At 39.3% G+C, this 21,978-nt stretch overlaps 1 protein-coding gene across 2 annotated transcripts in view; it reads left to right on the top strand.

The window, feature by feature from the left end:
- The window catches only part of LOC131077167 (adenylate kinase 5, chloroplastic), a 317,818-nt gene that overhangs the window by 234,207 nt on the left and 61,633 nt on the right, over positions 1–21,978 (top strand). Inside the window, exon 16 of one of the 2 annotated variants that reach the window (XM_058014606.2) lies at positions 11,663–11,772. The exons of the other annotated variant lie outside the window; for it this stretch is intronic. Within the exon in view, the coding sequence (XP_057870589.2) occupies positions 11,663–11,772 (110 nt within the window). The remainder of the gene's footprint in view (positions 1–11,662; positions 11,773–21,978) is intronic. 2 annotated transcript variants of the gene reach the window in all.

Raw genomic sequence — 21,978 nt, 5'->3', positions numbered from 1 at the left:
ATCAAAAATCCTTTCTAATTCGACCATTCCTTTCGGAATAGTGTTTGTTTTTAAGTTCAGGACTCCTTCGGCATCGAACTCGGCTTCACCCACTTCATCTTCATCTATGATCTGTGTTAAGAAGACGTCTGTGCTGGTTAGGAAGTCTAGAATGTGCTTGTCGTCTTCGAAAACCTGGAAATTGGTGATGTTATCTGGGACTGAAGGAACTGATATTAACTCGATGGTAAACTTCTTTAACCCTTCCATCGCTAATGGAATCAATGAGCTCGCAGCCTGTGCAAGTGAATTGGCCACTTGATTCTGATGTCTATAAATTGAATTGATATTGAAAGCTTCGAAACTTTCAGTTAAATCCCAGACTCGATTCCTATACTTAGTTAGCCTTTTGTCATGGCAAACATATTGCTTCCTGATTTGCCTTACTGCGATTTCTGAGTCTCCATATACTTGCAGTATCTTTGCCCCCTTTTGGATGGCTAGCAGTAATCCATGAACCAAAGATTCATATTCCGCTACGTTGTTGGTGCAAGGGAACTGCAATCTGTGAGCGGCAAAGTATGTTTCTCCCTTAGGACCAATTAATTCATATCCGGCTCCGGATCCTTGTTTGGACTTAGATCCGTCGAATCTTAATGTCCATATTTGACTTTCTTGATTGTTTGCTTCTGGACTTTCATGACTTTCATTTGTTGTATCGGATGAAACTTCATCTTCCACCAAACTCTCGGTGTCTGTAGAGCTCTCATTCTCTGAATCCTGAATTTCTTCTATAGTTGGTGTCTGTGGGACCCTTTTGTATACTTGTTCCAGTGCGGTCTGGCATAAAGCACAAGATAATTCCGAGTGGACGGCATTGTGAATTCTACACCAATTCGGAAGGAGCAACTCTCGAACAGATGCTCTATTGCCAAGTTGTACACTTTGCTGGATGTTTCTTTGTACAAACCTTCTGAAGTTTTCAAACATCCCTTCGTCTTCTTGGTCGGATCCTTGATCGCTTTCAATGACGATCTCAGTTGACTCTATGACCTCTTGTTGGGTATTTTCATCTTGTATATCTTGTATCATCAAGATCTCCTCTACTTTTGGTTTATATGTTCCTAGGTCGGATTCTAAAAATAGAACTTCGTTGTCTTCTCCATATTCAGTTATCATCAATCTCAACCTTGGGGTGCTATCAATTTTAATCTGGTTCGGGACTCCTCTCCATGGTAGCCACATGTGTGCGAAATCGGTCGATACATATCCATTCAATTTTCGGGACCAATCTCGACTCAGGAGCATTCCATATGAATCTGGAATATCCACTACTGATATATCTATAAAATTCTGGATCCTTGGATCTGCGGCCAATTGCATGTGAATGTTGTTCAATTCTCCCATGACTGGAACTTCTGTCTTGTCAAGCTGAGTGACTTTTCTCTTGGTAGGTGCGGGAGTTATTCCCAGTCTTTGACAAACGGCTAAGGGCATGACATTGCTTGAGGCTCCGGAATCATAAAGGCAATTGTGTAATAATTTTCCAAATATTCTGACTGATAGTAGGAACGGGGCCGGTTCGTCCTTTCCTTGAGAAGGCACTGAATTTTCTTCACTTGGTTCTTGATGTTTAACTTGATTAATCTTCGAGTAATCTTCCTTCGCTAGGCTCTCCTCTTTCGAGTGACTGGCTTGGTTTGCAGATTTTCCTTTTTTAACCACATCTTTCTTGATTGCAACCTCCTTTTCGGGAAGAACCAAGTTAGTAGTGAGGTTCTCTTTGACTATAGGCTGAGTTTTCTTGGTTTCGCCTCTTTTGAGTAATACTTTTCCTTCTAACATATCTTCCTTTTTAGCTGGGAAGGTTATAGTTTGAACCATGCACTCATTTTGCCCGGGTTGTTCTTGAGAATCGGCTTCCTCTTGAGTCACATTGATAGTGGCTTGAACATTTGACCTCGTTGCACTAGGTTCATTCAAACTACTGATCACTGTCTCTTTAATTTCAGACACTTTGAGCAACTCGTAGAGTGGTAAACTTACTTTGACTTTCTTGAGTTCATCTAACACCAAGGCGGCCAATCTTTTCATTTCATTTCCCGCAGGAGGTGAAATATTTCTTCTTTGTCTGTATTCTTGAGTGTTTTGTGGATATTCAGGGACGTTGCTGGCTTGAGGATCTGGCGGAGTTGAAAAATTGTTTGGAGGAATCGATGTTGTTAATGGTTCGGGATTTCTCTGATTCCTGTGATAAACTCTTTGGTTTGCACCTCCTGACGCTTGGTGGAATACTTCCTTGATTCCTTCTACTAAAACACTGTCGTTCAATGGTGGGAAATAGTATTCTGAATCTTCTACAGGTCCATTTGCAGATGCTGGCGGAAACTGAGATCCTGGTGGTAACATCGGTCCATTGGCCGATTCTGGAGGAAATCTCCCATTTTGTTCTTGACTAATTTCTTCTTGTGAATATCTGCAGGTTTCAACGATCATAGCTTGACCATACTGCGTGGTTGGAACAATTTCGTACCCTGTGGTGGGAGGATTTTCAGGCGGATTGGTAGTACGCATCTCTTGTTGGAAAATGTCGGCCGCAATCTTGAACTCAGGACACTGCAACTCGGAATGTTGGTTCGTGTTGTGGAGTCTGCACCAACTAGACAAGGCTGCTTCGGCTAAAAACACTTTGCCCGAAGAGGGGTTCTCTTGACTTTGCGCATTTGGTGGATTGTCCAAAGGCGTCACCACATTTCCATTGTTTGGAGCTGTATTCCATGGTCTTCTTTGGAAACCTTGATTGTTATTTCCTTGATAATTGTTTCTGAATCCTTGATTATTATTGCCTTGGAAATTCTGGTTGTTCGCGTGTTGGCCGTGGTTGGCCCTCTGCATGCTCTGGAGTTGATTATTCTGGTTCCTCAAATGGGTGACCTCAGTTGATAACTTCTTGACTTGCTCAATCAGCTCTTTCATTTCATCTTTCTCTTCTTGTGTCCTTGACGAATTTGTAGCATTTTGCAGGTACACAGGTTGAGCGGGTGGGGCTTGAGAAATTGGAGCTCCTGGGTGGAGGACCAACTGATTCGCCGGCTGTACGTTGGGATATGTCGCTTGCGGAATTGGATTCATGACTGGAGTTTGGTTGGCCAAAGCCGTGCCAACTGCCTGCATCTGGTTAGGTGCTGCGACGGATCCCATGTGTAGTAGTGGTCCAGTGATGTTTTGTCCCATGTGCTTACTTACTTCAATGGCTCTTGTATATGCCGCATTTAGATCATTCGGAGTTGGATGTGTCCTTACGAACATGGCTGTGAGATGATCTAAGGCTCCATAGTAAATTTCCCTTGGATCTGCAATAAGATAAGGAGGACGTAGCATTGTGTATGCTCGGTGAAATCTGTCATTGAAGGAGGTAATAGGTTCATGTTCTCTCCTTCGAACCTCAACAAACTGTCTGTATAACTCTGCTGGTGTAGTTGGGATGCCAAACTTTGCAATGAATGCGTCTTTCATCGCGTCCCAAGTCCTGATGGACCCTGTAGGCAAATGAATAAACCAAAAGTATGCCTCTTCTCCCAATGAGTAGGGAAAAAGCCTACATGCCACATCTCCATATTCAATTTGTCTGTTACGAAGAAGGTCCTCGAACATCTTGATGTGATCTTCTGCTGTGCGATGGAAATCACTAACATTGAACTTGGAACAAAAGTGTTCTGGATTCTTCGGCATATCATGATAAACTGCAAATTCCAACGGTGATGGATTGTTGACTAGCCATGTCGCACCATTGAGTACATGAGGAGGAGGAGGTGGTGGTGGAGCACGATGAGCCATTGTATTTCTTGAAACTGAACTTGATGAACTAGCTTGGCTCTTTGTTTGTGAAATTGCTTGGATACTAAATTGGATCGCCGCTTGGACTTGTTCTTGGAGAACTCGTGATGACTCAGGAGATCCTTCCAATCTTAGTTCGAACTCTTTGGGAGTGTCCTCTCTTTTAACTCGCTTTGCTTTGGAAGTAAACTGAAGTTCACTTAGATCCTTGATGCCTGGTGTGGACCTCAACAATCTTTGATGTTTCTCGGGCGAGAAAGAACCAATGCGATCCAGCGTGAAGTCTTGCAAGGATTATTGTGGATTCCTCTGATTGCGAAGATTCCTAGCTATGACCCTTTGATGTTCTTCGGCTATATCTTCCTCTTGCTCTAAGATGATTCTGACTCTGTTATATTCGACCTGGCTTCTCCTTGCGTTCCAAGCTACTTGATTCAATTGGGAAATGATGTCTTCTTGGGTATTGCCTACTTGCAAATTGGGTTGCACCACTTGATTCCGTCCTTCATCTGGCAACACCATCGCACTTCATGATCATGTTTGCAATATCTTTTCAAAATCTTCGGACTTCGAACTTTGAAACTAAAGAGGCCCTCCTTCTAGCGCCAATTCTGTTGACGTGTATTTTGTACACAATCATACACAGAATAAAATACCATTAGGCATCTTATCCTCTCTTGAGAAAATAGTCTCTAACTGCTGAAGATCTGCAAAAAGGATCAGTTAGGTGGACTCCAAGGTTCTTTTAGTGGGGTCTCCACGTGTGGACAAGCTTTTTTAGTGGTATGATGTGATTTGCTGTTTCCTTCAAGGCGTCTTACGGATTCAATAGTTCGAAGGTTTTACTAATCTAAAAGGAACTTTCAAAAAAAAGGAAAAAGGACAGGGTTTGAGAGGTCTAATCTAGTCTAACCCTATGAACGACTTAGCATGAATGAGATTTGGCAAGACTCAACCAATTTCAATTTTGCCATAAGATAACAACTCAACTGAAATTAGTGCGATCTTCTAAGGTAATAATGATGTTCAATGCATCAAAGATCAAGGACACTACTACGAAGGTACATATCCTAGATACGAAAATGCTTGAAGGTTAAGGACTCAAGGTGTTTTCCAGTCGACCACGCAAGGCGTTCTTACAATCAGCAAGAAGCTAGTGGTTTGGATTGCGAATCCTACCAAATATCAAATCTCACACTTAGTCTTTCTAATTAACAAACTACTTTGATTGAGCGTGATTCAAGTACATCCAACAACCATGAAGATAACTCAAGGAACTTGCAACAAAACACCATAACTTCAATATTTTATTGATTTCCAAGTCATCATATACAACAATTGCTTGAACTTCTCTCTTCAAGACTCAATCTTGCTACAACATAAAAATTGCTTACAACTCTATTCTCTATTTCTCTATTGACTATTCTGATATAAATGAAATGAAAAATGGGGGTATAAATAGCATCCCCAGTTACAATGAAAGGTCCAGATTGAAAGTAAATCAATGGACAAGATCATGACACCTAAACCCTAATTAGGGTTTGTTACAAATGACCTCCTTTTTACTGAACAATATTAAATACATAGCCAAATATTAAATTTGGCACAAAAATCTAGGAGGTATCAGCCAATGAGAATTAAGATGTCATGTCATCTGTAACAACCTTTCATCTAGAATCTTATTCCCCTTCCAATTTTCTTTTTTAGCATATGCAATGAATTTTGTCACAATTCCTTCGATTTCTGTGCTTGGAATCTCGGGAAGATTCTTGATACTCTCTTCTAAGTGGATAACCTGATCAAATGCATCTAGAAGAGCTGTGTCCCAGGTAGGTTCATTGATGTGACTGAAATATGTTCTCCATGCACCGACCTCTTTCTCAAGCTTTCTATTCTTTTCTACTTCTTCTCTGAACTTGTCCTTCAATGCCTCAAATGTGTCGGTGGCATCATCTAAAGTCTGCTCTGCTGTGGATGGTCCTAACTCAATAGTCTGTATATCATAGTCCTCCGCTAGGATCTCACCCTCATATTTGTCTGCTGCCGGTGTAGCTACCTGCAGTTTTCTAGATCCAGTCTCATCTCGAATCATCTTGGACATCTTTGTAGCCTTCTTCTTCTCTGTTGTCATATGTGAACGTCCAACAAGGCTCTCTAGATCGATTGCACTGTCTTCGTCCTCAATTACGATCACCTTAGTCAATCTTTCCTTCAACCAATCTGGGATATTTGATCTTGTCTCTTGAACTTGAATTTCTTTGTGCACTACTTCTTCTTGTCTGGGAGGAGATGTTACTTCATTATCTTCTTCTAAATCATAGTCTTGGAGAGATCCATCGGATGAAACATGCTGTGCCTGTTCTCCCTCCTGCCTGTCATTCTGTACCATCGATTCCATGGATTCTTCCACTCGAACTGTTTTATCTTCTGGCCTGGAAGAAATACCTGGTGTCTGATCTTTGTTGGCACCTTGCTTTTTCTTGGAAGGTTCTTTCTTTTCTGATCTTTCCTTTCTCTTTGAACCTCTCGAATGGAGATTGCCCTCACTGGCACATCGAAGGTTACCTTCACCTGAATTCCTAGGATTAGGATTGCCTTCACTAACGCTGGCTCCACCTTCGGCTGGTTTCTCTTCCAAAGTAAAAGACATGGCTATGCCTTGTTCTCTCAACTTCTGGTGCTGAACATCTACCCATCTGCGAGTACAAGACAAGACTGGTGCCATCAATCCATCTAAATCCACGGCCTCGGGCTCATTCCAATTCAAACTTATTGTCTTGCTTTCTCTATCATATGAAGATTGGATGTGCCTGCCGTTGTCCTGAGCTTGGTCGGCTACTCTGTAAATCTTACATTTCCTGATGAAATCCAGAGGCAATCTAGAATGTATCTTACGTTTCACTTCGAGATCATCTAGGAGATTCATCATAAAATCTTCAATCTGGTACTCATGTCTAAATCTTCTACCGACTGTCTCCTCTAAATGTCCATGAGGATCAAAACTATTCCTCCAAGCAAAAGATGAAAAAGGATACAAGGCTAACTCCCTCTCTGCATCATCCATGGCTGAGACACTGGGACATACCTCAACCGAATTACCCAAAATAATAGGTACCTGAACTCCATTCTGATGTCTGTGTCTGAATGCCTTCACATATGCTGCCAACTGCCTTGTTACTTCAAGTAACACAATCCTGTCTGTCGGGTATCTTGGCAACATGTATGGAGGTAAAGGACATCCATACACTCTAATGTAAGTGAACTTAGGAAACTGAATGAACCAAGCACCGTACCTCTTGATTAACTCCTGGGCATCCTGAGATAATCTGTTGTGAATCCCTCCTTGCAACGTCCTGGTGATGTTCATCGTGAAAGTATCATTGATTAACTTGTAGTTCTTCCCTGGTGGATGATGCAAGTAGGTATAGGATTCACAAACTCTGACCTCGCCGGGTCCTCTTCCAATCACTCCTCTGTGAGGTAGTCCTGCGTACTCAACGCTCCTGATTAAGGCATAGATGACATATGAACTCATGTGGAAGGACTTAGTGGCCCTGAGTCTTCTCAACTGTACGTCTAAGCAATGGCTAATTATCCTAGCCCAATGTATTGTACCCTTTCCTTGAACAATCACCTGGATGAAGTAAAACATCCATTTCTCAAAATAGAAGGCATGAGGTGCTCCTGTAACTCTGTTGAGCATGGTGATCAAATCTCTGTACTCCTCTTGGAAATCAATCCTGTGTGGTGTGTTCGGTACTTTGCTCAGACGGGGACGACTCTTAAGTAGCCAGTTCTTGTTGATTATGCTTAGGCAAGCATCTGGATCATCATCGTACACTGATCTGGCTCCTTCAATGCTCTTGTATATCATGTCCCTGTGCTCTGGAAGATGAAAGGCTTCACTTATGGCCTCCTCTGAAAGGTACGCCAAAATGTTTCCCTCATTGGACACAATTGTCCTGGACTGTGGATTGTAATGACGGGCACACTCGATCATCAACTCGTGGCACTGAATAGCTGGAGGAAAACCGGCCGCCTTAATGATGCCACTTTCTATTATTCTCCGGGCGACAGGTGATGGCTTGCCGATGTAAGGGACCTCTCGGAACTTCTTCGTGCTAAAGTTCCCCAAGCTTGTATCTCCAATGTTGCTCCACTTGGACACGATCTTAGTCTCCACTTCTTCGGTCTTCTGATCTTCTTTCATGAGGGCCGAGCGACTGGTGGATGCTCCCGCCTTTGGGGTCGCCATACCTACACAACATTTCACTATAAGAAATAGATTTTTGAAACAAATAACGTAGATAAGAGAGATAGATTTTAGGAAACCTCATGATAAGTCCCTAGAGTTATCATTTCCTAAAATACAACGATTGAGCTGAGAGAAATTCAAGAATCAAAATTTCAAAAATTGAAATATGACGATGAATGAATAAAACAATAATAATTAAATCGCCATACCTCGATAGAGAGCTAACTCTAGAATGCAAAAACAAAATTCGCCTAGGCAAAATTTGAGGTATAAGATAATCTTCAATATGGTTCCCTCAAAATATACTTCGCCACCTCTGGATAGAATGTGATCTTCACTTATCGCCTTGGACGTGGTCTCAAATGGATCTTCAAATTCGCACAAATAAATCTCCAAGTCTTTAGCAAATTCGCCTTAGGCGTGATCTTCAAATTCGCACCACCTTTGGTTTGGAATCGCACCACCTTTGATAGCTAAGCGCGCCACCCTTGGATGAATGAAATTCGCACCACCTTTGGCCTTCAACGCAATTCGCACTCTACACAAGATGATACTAGCGCCACCTTTGGTTTGAAATCGCACCACCTTTGAACACACTTCGCACTATATTCGCCTCTTCTTGATTCGCATGAAGGAAGGTAAAAATGATTATGTAAAAATGAACGTTTCACTCCCCTTATAAATAGCGCTCATACCCTTTCACCTCTTAGGCCGACTTTGACAAATAAAACCATTTTTAAATGATTTGCAATAAAATAACAAGGCCGACTTGCCTAATTGGGCGCTTCAAACCGATTTTTATATTAATTAAATAATTAATTATAAATGCCTTGCGTTTTTTTTTTTAAATGAGAATTTCGATTTTTAATAAAGGCAAAATATAATTAATAAAAGATAACGCCATATTAAATGCTAAATAAAAATGGATTTTCAATTTTTTAATCGATTTAGCATTTAAGGAAATTTAAATTTGTTTGTTTGGCGCCAAAATTGGAAAACAAAGGGACGTACCTCATCGCTCTGGTCCCTTGGAGAGGGACAGGAGCGATTCACTATCTTTGGCATGATTCTTGCATTTCTTACGTCCAACTCCTTCATCTCCACGTTAAAAATCGATCACCTTGATGGTCCTTCGAATTTGATCGCCTTGTGTGCGCATATGGGTGTCCTTTAAGTGCATATCGCCCTGGTCCTTGTCCAAAGGACTGGAGCGATCTTCTTGTTTTCATGTCCATCTCGCATTCACCTTGCGTTCTTTGACCTTCGAAATATCATTGCTTGTGTCCTTTGCGCTTATTTCCACTTGCTTTTGCAAGGTACTTTCGATGTTATAAGGATCATCGCCCTTGTCCCTTGAAGAGGGACAGGAGCGATCCACATGTTTTCCTTGGCCTTGTCAACTTTGTACTTCGATCTTCATGGTAATGTCCTTCAAACGTCGTCCTTCACCTTACCTAACCTTGCTTCGCTTTGATCTTTGAAGGGACGGGAGTGTTTTAATAGCATCGCCTTGGTCCTTGTCCAAAGGACAGGAGCGATCTTGATTTTTTTCACGTTCAACATGCATTTTGACCTTCGATCCTTCATTGTGATGTTTTCCAAACGCCTTCCTTTGTCTTGCTTAACCTCGCCTTGTTTCGATTTTGGAGGAATATGAGCGCTTTTGATAGGATCGCCCTGGTCCTTGTCCAAAGGACAGGAGCGATGTGGGGCCTTTACACCATTTGGCGATGTTTGGACGTTCAACTCTCTTGTTTATCACCTTGTTGTCATACCATGGACCCTCCAGAACATTGCAATGTTTTGTCCTTACGTAAATTTTGCATAAAATGGGCAATGCATCTAACATCGCCCTGGTCCCTTCCTGAGGGACAGGAGCGAAGTTCATCATTATATGCTTGTTCTTGTTTGTACCAACTTGCAATCAACTTCATTGCGTGAAATGACGTCCTTTCGACCTTCTTGGTTGCTCGAAACTTTGTTCGCCTTTTGAAATCTACGCCATTATGTAGATATCGCTCTGGTCCCTTACCAAAGGACAGGAGCGATCTAGGTCTTTAGAGTACAAATCCTTCCATGTGATGACCTTTGTAACGTTTGCGCCTGGTGGAAATGCCTTGAAATGTCCTCGCCACCTTTTGTCCTGGCTTGGATCGGTCTTGAACCTTGGAGGGACGACCTTGAACTTGAGAGGGACGTATCTTCACCCTTGTATCGCCCTGGTCCCTTGGAGAGGGACAGGAGCGATTTTTCCCCTGTGGCTTTCATCTTACTTTGCCATGCTCTAAGTTTATATTCAACGGACTCGTCCTTCTTCCCTCCATTCGTTCATGCCTTGACATCATTTGTAACTTTGCAAGAAGAGCAATTATATCAAAAATCGCTCTGGTCCCTTCCTGAGGGACAGGAGCGAACTAGGCATTTAGCACTGTTATGGACGTTCAAAAATCTTCAATTTATATTCAATGCGTTCATCCCATGTTCTCCTTCGTTTTTGAACGTAAACTTGTCTTGACCCTTGTCTGGTTTTTGCAAAATGGAGGGAATCGCTCTGGTCCCTGGGAGAGGGACGAGAGCTACAAGGTACCTCGCCCTGGTCCCTTGGAGAGGGACAGGAGCGATTTGGTCAATATAGGTCATTTTCCTTCATTTTTTGCATCTCAAATTATATTCATTTGGCAAAGTATCTTCCTTCGGACGTCCTCCAGTTGCTGAGCTATCAAAATCTTGCATGGGCATGGCGAAATTTGAATTGTAGCTCCGGTCCTTCACTGAGGGACAGGAGCGATTTTCCTTCTGGAGACCTTTCTGTGCTCATGAAAATCTTCAATTTATATTCAATGAAAAGATCTCGTCGTTCTTCATCACTTCAAACGTAAAATTTGTCTGGGCTCTGCAAGGACAATGAGATATTTGAAATTGAGCTCCCGTCCTTCACTGAGGGACAGGAGCGATTTTGCTCCTACAGGCCAAAATAACAAGATTTTTCACATTTTAACACTTCACGAGGCGAAAACAAATCAATTCCAATGCCCAGGATCAAACTTCAAAAAGTCAAAATTTGGTCAAAATATTCAATCAGACAAAAATTCACATTGACGGTCATCCTTTAGACAAGTTTAAGCTCTGCATGAACATTCCAATTGAAAATTAGACCATTTTGGCGAATTCATTGCATTCAAAAATTTGCTTCTAGGAAAGAAGCTCAAAAAGCTCTCAAAAGCGACTGGATTTTGGCTTGAAAAGGCAAAATTTAAAACCCTAAGGCTTAGCCCTAAATCCAGACAACTAACGGACTAACAAAACCCTAAAAACGAAAGCGAAAACGAACAAAAACAAGCAAAAAAAGAGGGGGTCCCCATTTGCGATGGGGCGATGTGTGAAATGGTCACAACAAAACCCAATTAAATTTAAATGCAGTGTTTTTTTCAGCTTTTTATTTCATACCACTTTTGTCTTTAAGATTCAATGCTGATGGCATCTTTCATATTACAATCAAATATGTAAGATTTCCATACCATTCTTTTCTTTTGAACAAAATGTGATATTGTATGACAATTAACTTTGAATATCACACTTTTTGAATTGAAGACTATAGGAAGAGAGAAGAGAATGGAATTTGCAGCATCTTTTTCAAATTGCTACTCATTCCGTCTGCTTTACAAAGTAGGCACCCAATATCCAATAATGGGCGCTCTAAGGTAAATGTAATTTTCATTCCAGAAAGTTATATGGTAACTGAATTGCTAAAGAAAGCAATAAGAATCTGAGAATGTGTTTTTGTTCAAGCATTAATTTTACATAGTGGAACCTGCTTCCCTCTCACCGGTCTTCAGCAAGAAATACCAACATTTACATTGACTACTAATTGTGATTACTGTTATAGATACTTCTACGATCTTCCGTAGCATATTGCAGTCTTTAAGCTTGTCATAGTAGCAAACAAATATCTCATTACACTCAGCAATAGAATATATTGGTAGCCATTTGTCTCCACATTTATCATCAGTTCAAGTCTATATGCTGAAGAAAATTAACCTTAAGATTTCTATAGGGTCTGAGCCTAAAGACGACTCAAACAATTTTGTCAAAAATCAATGGGAAGTTTTTCCGTGGATACAATTGAGCATGCTAAACTTTTCTACAGATGTGATCATGTTACTTACACACCTTTCTTAAGCTTCCTACATTATGTGTTGAGCCTATGGATGAAAATGAAGCATCTATTATTTAAGGAACCTAAATGCTTGTTCAAGAAGTGTTGGCTGGTGTAAATGCTAACACTTGCTTTACAGGTCTATGTTACCATAAAAATTAAACCATCACCTTTAATAACATGCAAGATATAGGGGAAAGTATCTACCAAATAATAGTTCGTTGCTTCAATCCATCCCAAACTTTTGGAATTTCTAAACTTAACTTTTATGGGCGAGTTCTTATCATCTTGAGCAAAGAGGAATTATAGCCATTATTTGAAATTTTGATGTCCAGCTGTTTATCATTTACAAAGAATAAATTGGGGTCCATACAAACAACTCTACTAAAGCTTGAATTCTATGTCATGATGTTCATCTTGCAGTCTTAAAATTATTGAGTTATTCGTAGAAGGCAAATCTAAAGTTATTGTTGATATTCTTCAATACTTTGTGTTCTTGGAGTGTTCTGCAATAAGTTGTGTTAATACTAGAACTCTAATTAATTTTTGCATAAATGGTTGGTCTCAATTGTTGGACTCTAATCTATTTTACTAGGTACCTCTACAAACCCTCTGTACTTGTATGGATTCAGTTTGGGTCCGGATCCCAAGCTGATTCCCCTCTGGGCTCGTCCAGGGTCCCTCTCGAACATCTCAAGTTCGTTGTGGGCCCATGTAATGTCCCCACTTTGAAAAAAGAATTTAATAATAAATAATAATACAATTAAAATATAAAATATATATAATCAAATAAATTTTACAATATTATTATTGACAAAAATAACAATATAAATATTATAAGAATACATTATTGCAAAAATAATATTATAAATACTGCAACCAATAATCAGATCTGAAATAAAGTATTAATATTCAGTCCACTGCACATCCTGGGCCCACCAGCTTGAAAACAATGCTTTAGATTGTTAATTGTTCACCACCGAAATATATTATGGAACATTAAAGGTAATTTTTCCCTAAGTCCCTGCCTTCAGCAGACAACAAATCGGGGGATGTCAGAATGTCAGAATAGTGTCAGTTTTGGTCCCCTAAAACTACATCAAACAATAAGATATCTAGAACCGATGAAGACTTAACTCAGCAGTCAAACTATTATCTTTGATTTATTTGATTGTTTATCTTAGTAATTATGATTGATACTATATTCAAGTAAAATTATAGGCGTCGATTAAGAGGATAAAGTCAAAAGACCATGGTTGGCACTAACTTAAATAGTTGCCACCTCAGCAATGTAGTTCCACATGGAGTTCGATAACCAACTGATATAATTGTTTTACACCGCTGATGATAGAGAAGACTATTGATTAAGAGAGAGCGTCTACGTTAGTCATTAAAAGAGCGATTTTATAATTGTGGATTACGAAAGGAATTAGTGGTTACAGAGAATGACTAACCTGGTTGACATCGATATTGCCCAGAAATCAACAACCTATGTCGATGATAGAAGAGCATTACTAATATCAATTAAGGGAATCGATTTAGTAAAGAAGACTAAGCGAATTGCATACCAATGAAAGGGCGTGATTGGTATACAACGGTTTGTTATAAATATAATTAGTAATCACCTTGAAGAAGCACGAGAGTGAAGGGATGTATCTCGTCAGTACCAAAATGTACAATTCTTTCAGTTTGGAGCTTGTTGACGTGTCTGAAATCGCATTGCTGCAAACTCCATACGGCCAACGTAGAATAGAATAACCAGCTGAGTGTCCTATCCTCTCTTGAGATAAGGAAGTCCCTAATGCTGTTTTTGGTTTGATCAAAGGGGACGACCTCAAGGTTTTGATTGTTAGGTCTAGACTGCGGGACTACTCAGTGGTTTGATGTGTTTTTGCTGGAAACACAAGGGGACTTATGATTTGCAACAAACTGGTCTGCTGTGATTCTCGAATTATGCAATAAAGAGCAAAAGGAAAGGGTTAGTGTTGTCCTCAATTTTTGATTTCAAAAATTGGACTATCACATGGAAATTTTTATTAAAAATGAAAAATTTTACTCCATGGCACTCTTCCCGAGGCAGAAATTCGCCCCATCCTTGGACTGGATCGATTGTTGATCCATCCCCAAGCTACGTTTCAAATTTCGTCGCGTTTCGAGTCCGTTTGCTATGTTTTTGCTTCAATGTAGGGGAATTTTTTGTAAGAACCCTTACTAACTTTGCCCTTAAATCATTGATTTCTACCCTTGGGAATTTTGTCAAACACTTGTCTTGCAAAGTCTGTACTTGCTGTTATGAGTTTTTTGTTTGTATTGTTTGGGTCTTGTACACTGCAATTAATGTTTTGAATGCCTCTAACCATGAAAGATTGACTAACAATGTCATAGAAATGATATGCCAATTGATTTTGATGCGTATAAGTAACTAAAAATAACAACTACAGCTGCTTGACAAATCATCAAACACTTGGCATGCAAACTAGAAATTATGTGGCAGCAGCATAATGAAGTTTTTATTAGTTATTCTCACACCAAATAGTTACAAAGGTATAACATGTAATTTCCAAAACTTATGACAGCAAAATTAGAGAACCTGATATGTAAAATGCTTGCTGCAAATGATGGTCTCCACTCTTCAATGGACTGCCAATTAAACACGTTCCTTCTGTAGCTACGAATAATTTGCCAATTAAATGCCTGATTTCTTAGTACTGTAGCACGTCACTATTCATGCCACTGTAGCGTTTCACTATTCACGGATTACTATAGCGCGAGTACTGTAGCATCTACTGTAGCGCGGTTATTGTAGCGTCTACTGTAGCGCGGGTACTGTAGCAGCAATTGTATCTTGAAATGATTGCTTCAATTCTGATTTTTAATGGCTGCCAAATGAAACTGTAGGTTTGCAATTGATATATATTCGAAAATCTGCATACCCTAGATGTCTTCCCTTCTTTTTAAAGCCCAAATAGAACTCCAGAATGAAGCTCTCCTGAAATGCCAAATTCAGTGGATATTTCACCACCTCAAATGGTTGCAACACTGAAGAATTGTCGCTCTCCAATGGCTGACTGAATCAGAAACCCTTAGCTTCTTCTCCCAAGTTCATAACAAACAAATATCAATTCTCTGGATGGATGATATAAAATGAGCTCTTAAGTCCCTTTTTATTCTTTCTTATGAGAGCTCGAACACTTTCTTGACCAATGTGGGATTAAAGACATATTCACACATTATAATATTAAAGTGACTTTATTATTATAAAGTTACTTTATAACTTTATAATAACATTAAAATATTTAAATAAATCACTTAAGTCACTTTTAATTAAATTAATTAAATATAAAGTCACCTTTTTTTATTTTATTTTATTTAATGACTTAATAAGAAATTAATTTAATCAATTTCTCCTTATTTCTCCACTTAGCCTTCGAAGAATGTAAAGGCTAAGAACTCCACTGAGATGCTAAAAAGGTGGGGACATTACATTTTTCGATAATTACCAGTAACTGGTAATTTGTTTTTCAAAACCCCCTTGAAGCTTTTTGGTCTTGTAGGGGAATTTTTCTCCAATTACAAGTTTTTGGAAACTGGTAAAAAGGGTTTTAAAACCCCCTTTACTAGTAGAATGACTTTTAAGTGTTTTGTAAAACTTGTAAATGGGTTTTTAAAACCAATTTACATGTTTTTATGACTTAAAGTTATTTTTTATTTTTAAATAGAACTTGTAAATGGGATTTTAAAATCCCTTTACATGTTTTAAGTAAAATCACTTGTAAAGGGAATTCTATTTCCCTACTACAAGTAATTTAACTTGTATTTCCTTTTCTAAAACCCGAAACTTGCCTTAGAGGCAAAAATATGAACATTTTGAAAACTTCTTGTTTCATTTCTAAAACCCGAAATTTCTCCCATGCCTTTGCAAATTGATTTGGGTTCGAATTTTTTGGAGGAAGGATAGGGATTCCTTCCAAATGCAGATTTTCTGCAACTTTGAAGGATTCAAACCCTTGTTCTACGCATCTATCAAACTGATTTTCGCCATTTGTCTTCTTCAACGTTTTTTTTTCTGAATCATGCATTTGTGCCATTTGCCATGGTTTGGAGGTTCGAATCTACCCTTTCCTAAGGCGTTTTTGATTTAATCATAAATGCGTTGGATTTCAAGCTTCATTCAAACCGTTTTGTGCGCATTTTGGGGAATCGATTTGCAAAAACGCCCTAAAAACCAGTCACGTTTTTTGCAAGTTTCGCACCTTTCTCATTCAAGGTATGCTTTCAATTCTAAATCATTTTTGCTTTCTCTTGTATTTAATGATGAATCAAATCATTTTCAAACTACTTCCTTGGCATTTTTCATGGCATTTTTATAGCAAATCGGTTTTTCTTTGGTCACCATGTGTGGCTAAATTTCTTCCTTTGTTTAAATTCTATTTAAAGGGTTTCATCTTCCATGTTTGGTTGACTCTACAAGCTTGGATCTCTCCTCATCTTTTCAAGGTAATTTTTATTTTTGTATTTCTTTCTTGTTTCTTTCCTTACATTTTCTTGTTTAAAGTTTTGGTTTTGTTCATGTTCATATTGGGTTTATGAGAGGAAATTCCCCATTTTACAAAGAAATTTGTAAAGTAATGTGTTCTTCCCCATTGAAAATTCTCCTTCTTTACTTGCATTCGGGTTTTAGAAACCCGATTGCAAGTAAGAGGAAAATATGTGTTCTTCCCTTTTTTTTTTCAGACAAAGACTTAACCTTCTTTGATCCAAAAGATCAAGTTTCAAAACAAGAAAAATGTGTTCTTCCAAATATGTACTTCCCAATTTGCAATCTTCCCAATTTGCAAAGAAATTTGCAAGTGTGAAAAGTTCTACCTCAAGATGCATTCTTCCCTTTTTGGACAAAGACTTAACCTTCTTTAGTCCAAAAATCAAGTTTCAATGACGAAAAATCAAGTTCTTCCCAATTTCGGGTTTTGAAATCTGGATTGCAAGTTGAAAGTCCTTCCCATTTTGGCATGACAAAGTTCCAAGTGATCTTCCTGAAATTCATTTTTACCTATCCAATTCCAATTCCCTCATCCGTACTTATCATCTTCGTCATTTCCCGCATGCCTAAATACCTTTTTCCGTCCATTCCTTCAATTTTCAGTTTGTAAATAAGTTTGCATTTGGATTTAGAAAACCAATTGCAAATGTGTTCTTCCCAACTTCCAAACTGAAAATTTATTCTCCTTCCATTTATTCATGCTTCGTGTTTTGCAAGTATAATTGCATTCGGGATTTAAAACCTGATTGCACGTTTGTACTTCCTTCTTGTGTACTTGCGAAACATGTTTCAAAACCCGAAATAAGTCAAAAGCTTATTTTTCCACCTCTTATATCTCCTCTCACAAAGCCAAAATACGAAAGTTGAACTTTCTCGTTTGGAGGAGTGAAAATGTCTAAAGATACTGACTTTGATATTGCCTTGATACTCTTGGATTTACATTGCAGCATTCCCATTTTTTTCCAGATGACAGATGTATCATCATCTCCCACTCCAAAAAAGATGAAATACAAGTATGATAAATACTAGAATGAAGTTCCGCAGTCACAGATCTCCTCATCCCTTGATCGTATCAAGGATAATGAGATAGGGCATATTGACATGTCCGAGTTCATACAAAGGATTGAAGACCCGAAGGAGGGTGATATGCAATGGTTGCTGGACAGCTTTATCCATCATGCCGCATCCTTTCCAGTTGCTGCCCTAGAACCAGAATTTATTCTAGCATGTGCTCATCATTTTGACAAAGAGACACGAGTCATTAGAAATGATGATGGGGAAGTGATCATTCGCCTGGATGCAGAAGCTATAGAGAGGGTTTTTAAAATACCTTCCGAAACCATTTATATAGAGATCTCTAAGCAAAGTGCAACTGAATACTTTGCCAAAAGGGAGAAAGACTGTAAGCGTCATATCAACAAATGGATTCATGAACCTCGCACTGCGCTTACCAGATGGGCAAAGTTATATCGGTCTGATTTCAAGAATGAGATCGGTGATACTATTACTCTTCTTAGCCGTATGATGGGATTGGAGCATTCCAATGTTTTTGAACCTTGGATGTACCAATTTATTATGTTAGTAAGGCAGTCTCAGCACATCTGTTGGGGTGAAATCATCAGTGATGCTTTGTGTGAGCAACTTGCAGTCGTCCCTACTACCTTCACCTTCTACATGAATTCATATCTCGTGTATATTGTTGTGTCACTTAGACATTTCCCAGGTCTTTCCACCAAGGGTGACCGCATGCTTGTACCGGTTTGGGAATACTATGATCAGTTGCCTCTAAGATCAAGTTGGTCTCATTTCAGAAGGGTTCAGGACGCTTTCTTTGGTCATTATTTGTGTCAATTTGACAAGAACCTGAAGAACAAAAGAGTCTCAGATGAAGCATGGGAAAAGGTGAAAGAATATGGTTGTTTGTTTCTCCAATTTCCAACTTTTACCTACATGAGAGTTGGATGCTATGGCGGGCAGCCTTACATGCTCCCACGGTACCCAACAGATAAGATTATTCTCATGGAGTTGGGAAGGCAGATCATGGCTGTGCATACACACCAGTCAGTTAAGCACAAGGTTGGCATGGGTATTTCTTCCAACAACCCATTGAAGATTGGTCAATATTCTCTAATGACTTCAATCAAGGCCAGGGCTATGGAGACTGAGTTGCAGGAAATCAGACTCAAAAGATTCAAACCTAGAGCTGATTTCCATTACCGAGGCATGAACGAGAAGATCAAGAAGACCTTCATCCATGTACACCGGATAGAAGATATCTGGGCTGATCTTCGTACCGAAAAGGAGATTCGCATGATGGATTACTGCCGACTCATTGCAGAACAGATTGTGGATCTAAACCTCGTGAACATGCCACAAGGTATGATTGATGATGGTAACGTTCTTGATCCTGAGTTTGTCAATCAGAATGTTGATGAGGCTCCGCTTCCTTCTATCCATTGGTCCCACAAGGAAGGCACTTCTATCTTGGATAGATTCCAGTCAGTTCTTGCCAATACCAATATCTGGCTAAAGAATAATGGTGTCAAGCTCATTAAGATTAAGGTTGGGAAAGAAGATGATTCTACAGGTCCTCTTGGGTGGAAGTCTGAAATTCAACTAGACAACAAAGAAGGTGCATCCTCTTCTAGTACGAGGATTAAATTGCGAGTCAGTCGTGCAATGGTGCTTCCTCCTCAGGAAATAACAGTTCAAGGTAAGGAGAAACCACAGTTTGAAATTCATGTGATTGATCCTAAAGCTTCAGAGGAAGAAACTCAATCTGATAATGCTCCTCAGTCACTTTCTACAGAGTCTCCACATAATTCTCTTTCTTCACTTCCTATTGAGGTACCCATGTTTCCTCTCGTGATAGATGTGAGCTCACAATCTGCCCCTTCAGTTTCAGAATCTCCGCAGAACGTCCTCCCACTTTCAACAGCAGAACCATCTCAAGGCCATCCTCAGGAAAATTTGTTGAATATCTTTTCAGAAGATCCTTCATATGTACCTGTGTCTGATATTGATACTTCTATGACCTATTTTGATGAGTTCATGACATCTTCATCACATCCTGTTGTCAGTCAGCAGACTATGGTGGCTATCCAGATGGACACTTCTCCCAAGGTCACCACTGTTATTCAAACAGAAATTGCTTCTCCCTCTATCCCAGAATCAGAGTTAATGGCTTTACCTCCATGGCTTAGTTCCTTCACTGCAAAGAGGAAGAAGCAAGTGATCTCACCTGATCCCTTCGACTACCAACAGTTGAAACAATCAAAACCTAAAGCTGTTAAGAGGGCAAAGACAGCTTCAAGGGTGATCGTTGATGGAAACCGGATGAGAGTGGCAGAGATTGCTGAACCAATATCAGATAAACCAGTTGAAGAAATGCAAGCAGCTGATTATTGGATCACCAAAGTTCAACTGGGTAAGCAGACTCATGAGGTTGTCAAGCACGATGCTCAACAAACAGTGGCTACATTGGTACACCGATATGATGAGGTTTTGACCAAGAAAGATCAACTGGAAGTAGAGAATCAAAGACTCATGGCAGCTATCCAAAGTATTACTCAACCTTCAAGTGGAGAAGGCCAAGTACCTATTTCTTCCAGGGTCAGCGAACCAATCCAAGGTATCGAGAGAGCCGCCCAAAAGGTTCAAGCCTTAGACACCTGGGTTGATCAACTGCATGACTTATGTTCACAAGTCATAAGACAGGTATTTGAAACGATGGTTAAATTAGAGATCATTGAAGATAAGTTGAATCAAATCTTGGGTGCTTTCAAGCTAAATCTGGAGAAGGTTGAGGGAAATTTAGTTTCTTGGCGAAAGATGCCTCAACATCAGTTGGGCGTTCTTCAGGTGCATGACGTGATTCCTTCCAGAGTCACGTACATTGAATATGAGGAACTCCTGGAGAACAAATCTCTTGTTCTCAAATCACTCATTGAAGAAATTGATGAAACCTTAAAGTTGCGTAAAGAAGTCTTTCAAGATGTAACCTTCCATTGCAAAAAGGCATCCTGCGACATTTTAAATCAGAATGATGAGCTGCTGCCCGAGGAAGAAGTTCTTGCAGACCTGCAACTCAAGATTCATGATGAATGGAGAAGTGAGCAATTCTCAGTCGCTTCCATTCAAATATTGATTAAGTATCAAACTGAGTTGCAGGAAATCCGGTCAGCATTGGAAAAAGGGAATTCCACTCTATGTCAATGCCATGATGTCATTGTAAAAACTAGGGTGGTGGCTATGAACACTCATGAACCAGATCCTGATGAATTGCAGAAAGTTATTCAGAAGTTCGAATTGTTCGTCTCTTCAAGAGTTGCAACTTAAGTGTTTTTAACACTTGTTGTAAAATTTTAAAATTGTAATTTCAGAATTGTAGTTTTCCTTTCGGCAAGTTGTCATCACTTGCATTTTTGTAATTGCAAGTTGTTATCACTTGCATTTTTGTAATTACTGGTAAGGCAACTACAAGTTGTGTCCGATTAGGACTATAGTTAGAATAAGTCTTAGTTAGTTAATGAAGTCACAATTAGTTGTTGAATAGGTCTTGGTGGTTGATTGAATTTCTCAAGTTAGTTAGGATCCTCCCACCTTTTTCTCAAGGCTCCTCTCCTATAAATAGAAGAGAGGGTCCTTTGTAATCTTTATCTTTTTGGGAAAGCAAGCAAAAACTTTGCCAAATTTACAGCAAGAAGTCTTTGAGCTTATGTATGTGAATTGAAGGTTTTGAAGAATAGTAAAGAAAGATTACTCAAGTTTTGAGTCTTTGAGCTACAAGTTTGAGTTTCATTCTTTTTATTTATTCTATGCAAAGTGTTTCTAAAGGAGCTTAGTCCAATCTGATTTGAACTCTTTGAGCTGCAAGTAGAGAAGATTAATTAAAATAGGAAATCTCTAGAAGGAGCAGCAAGTCTTTGAGCTTGCGTCTGTTCTTGAGAAAAAATTATTGTTTGATAAGAAATAGCAGCAAGTCTTTGAGCTTGCATTAGTTCTTGTCTTTGTGTTAAAAGAATAAATTATTCCATTCTTTGTGCTGTCGTCTTTTATTCATTGTAAAATTTAGTATAGCAAAGGGTAGATAGGACTTCCAATATCAAGTCTTTGAGCTTGATATTGTTGTCCCGTCCCGAAGGAAGTGACGGAAGTCTTTGCGCTTTCAGAAAACTTCATTTCCTTTCTTTCATTTTACTTAAAAGTGGT

Source organism: Cryptomeria japonica, chromosome 9 (genome assembly GCF_030272615.1).
Source record: "Cryptomeria japonica chromosome 9, Sugi_1.0, whole genome shotgun sequence".
NCBI classification, from domain to species: domain Eukaryota; kingdom Viridiplantae; phylum Streptophyta; class Pinopsida; order Cupressales; family Cupressaceae; genus Cryptomeria; species Cryptomeria japonica.
Note: the sequence above shows the minus strand (reverse complement) of the source record. Positions and strands in the feature narration are given on the sequence as shown.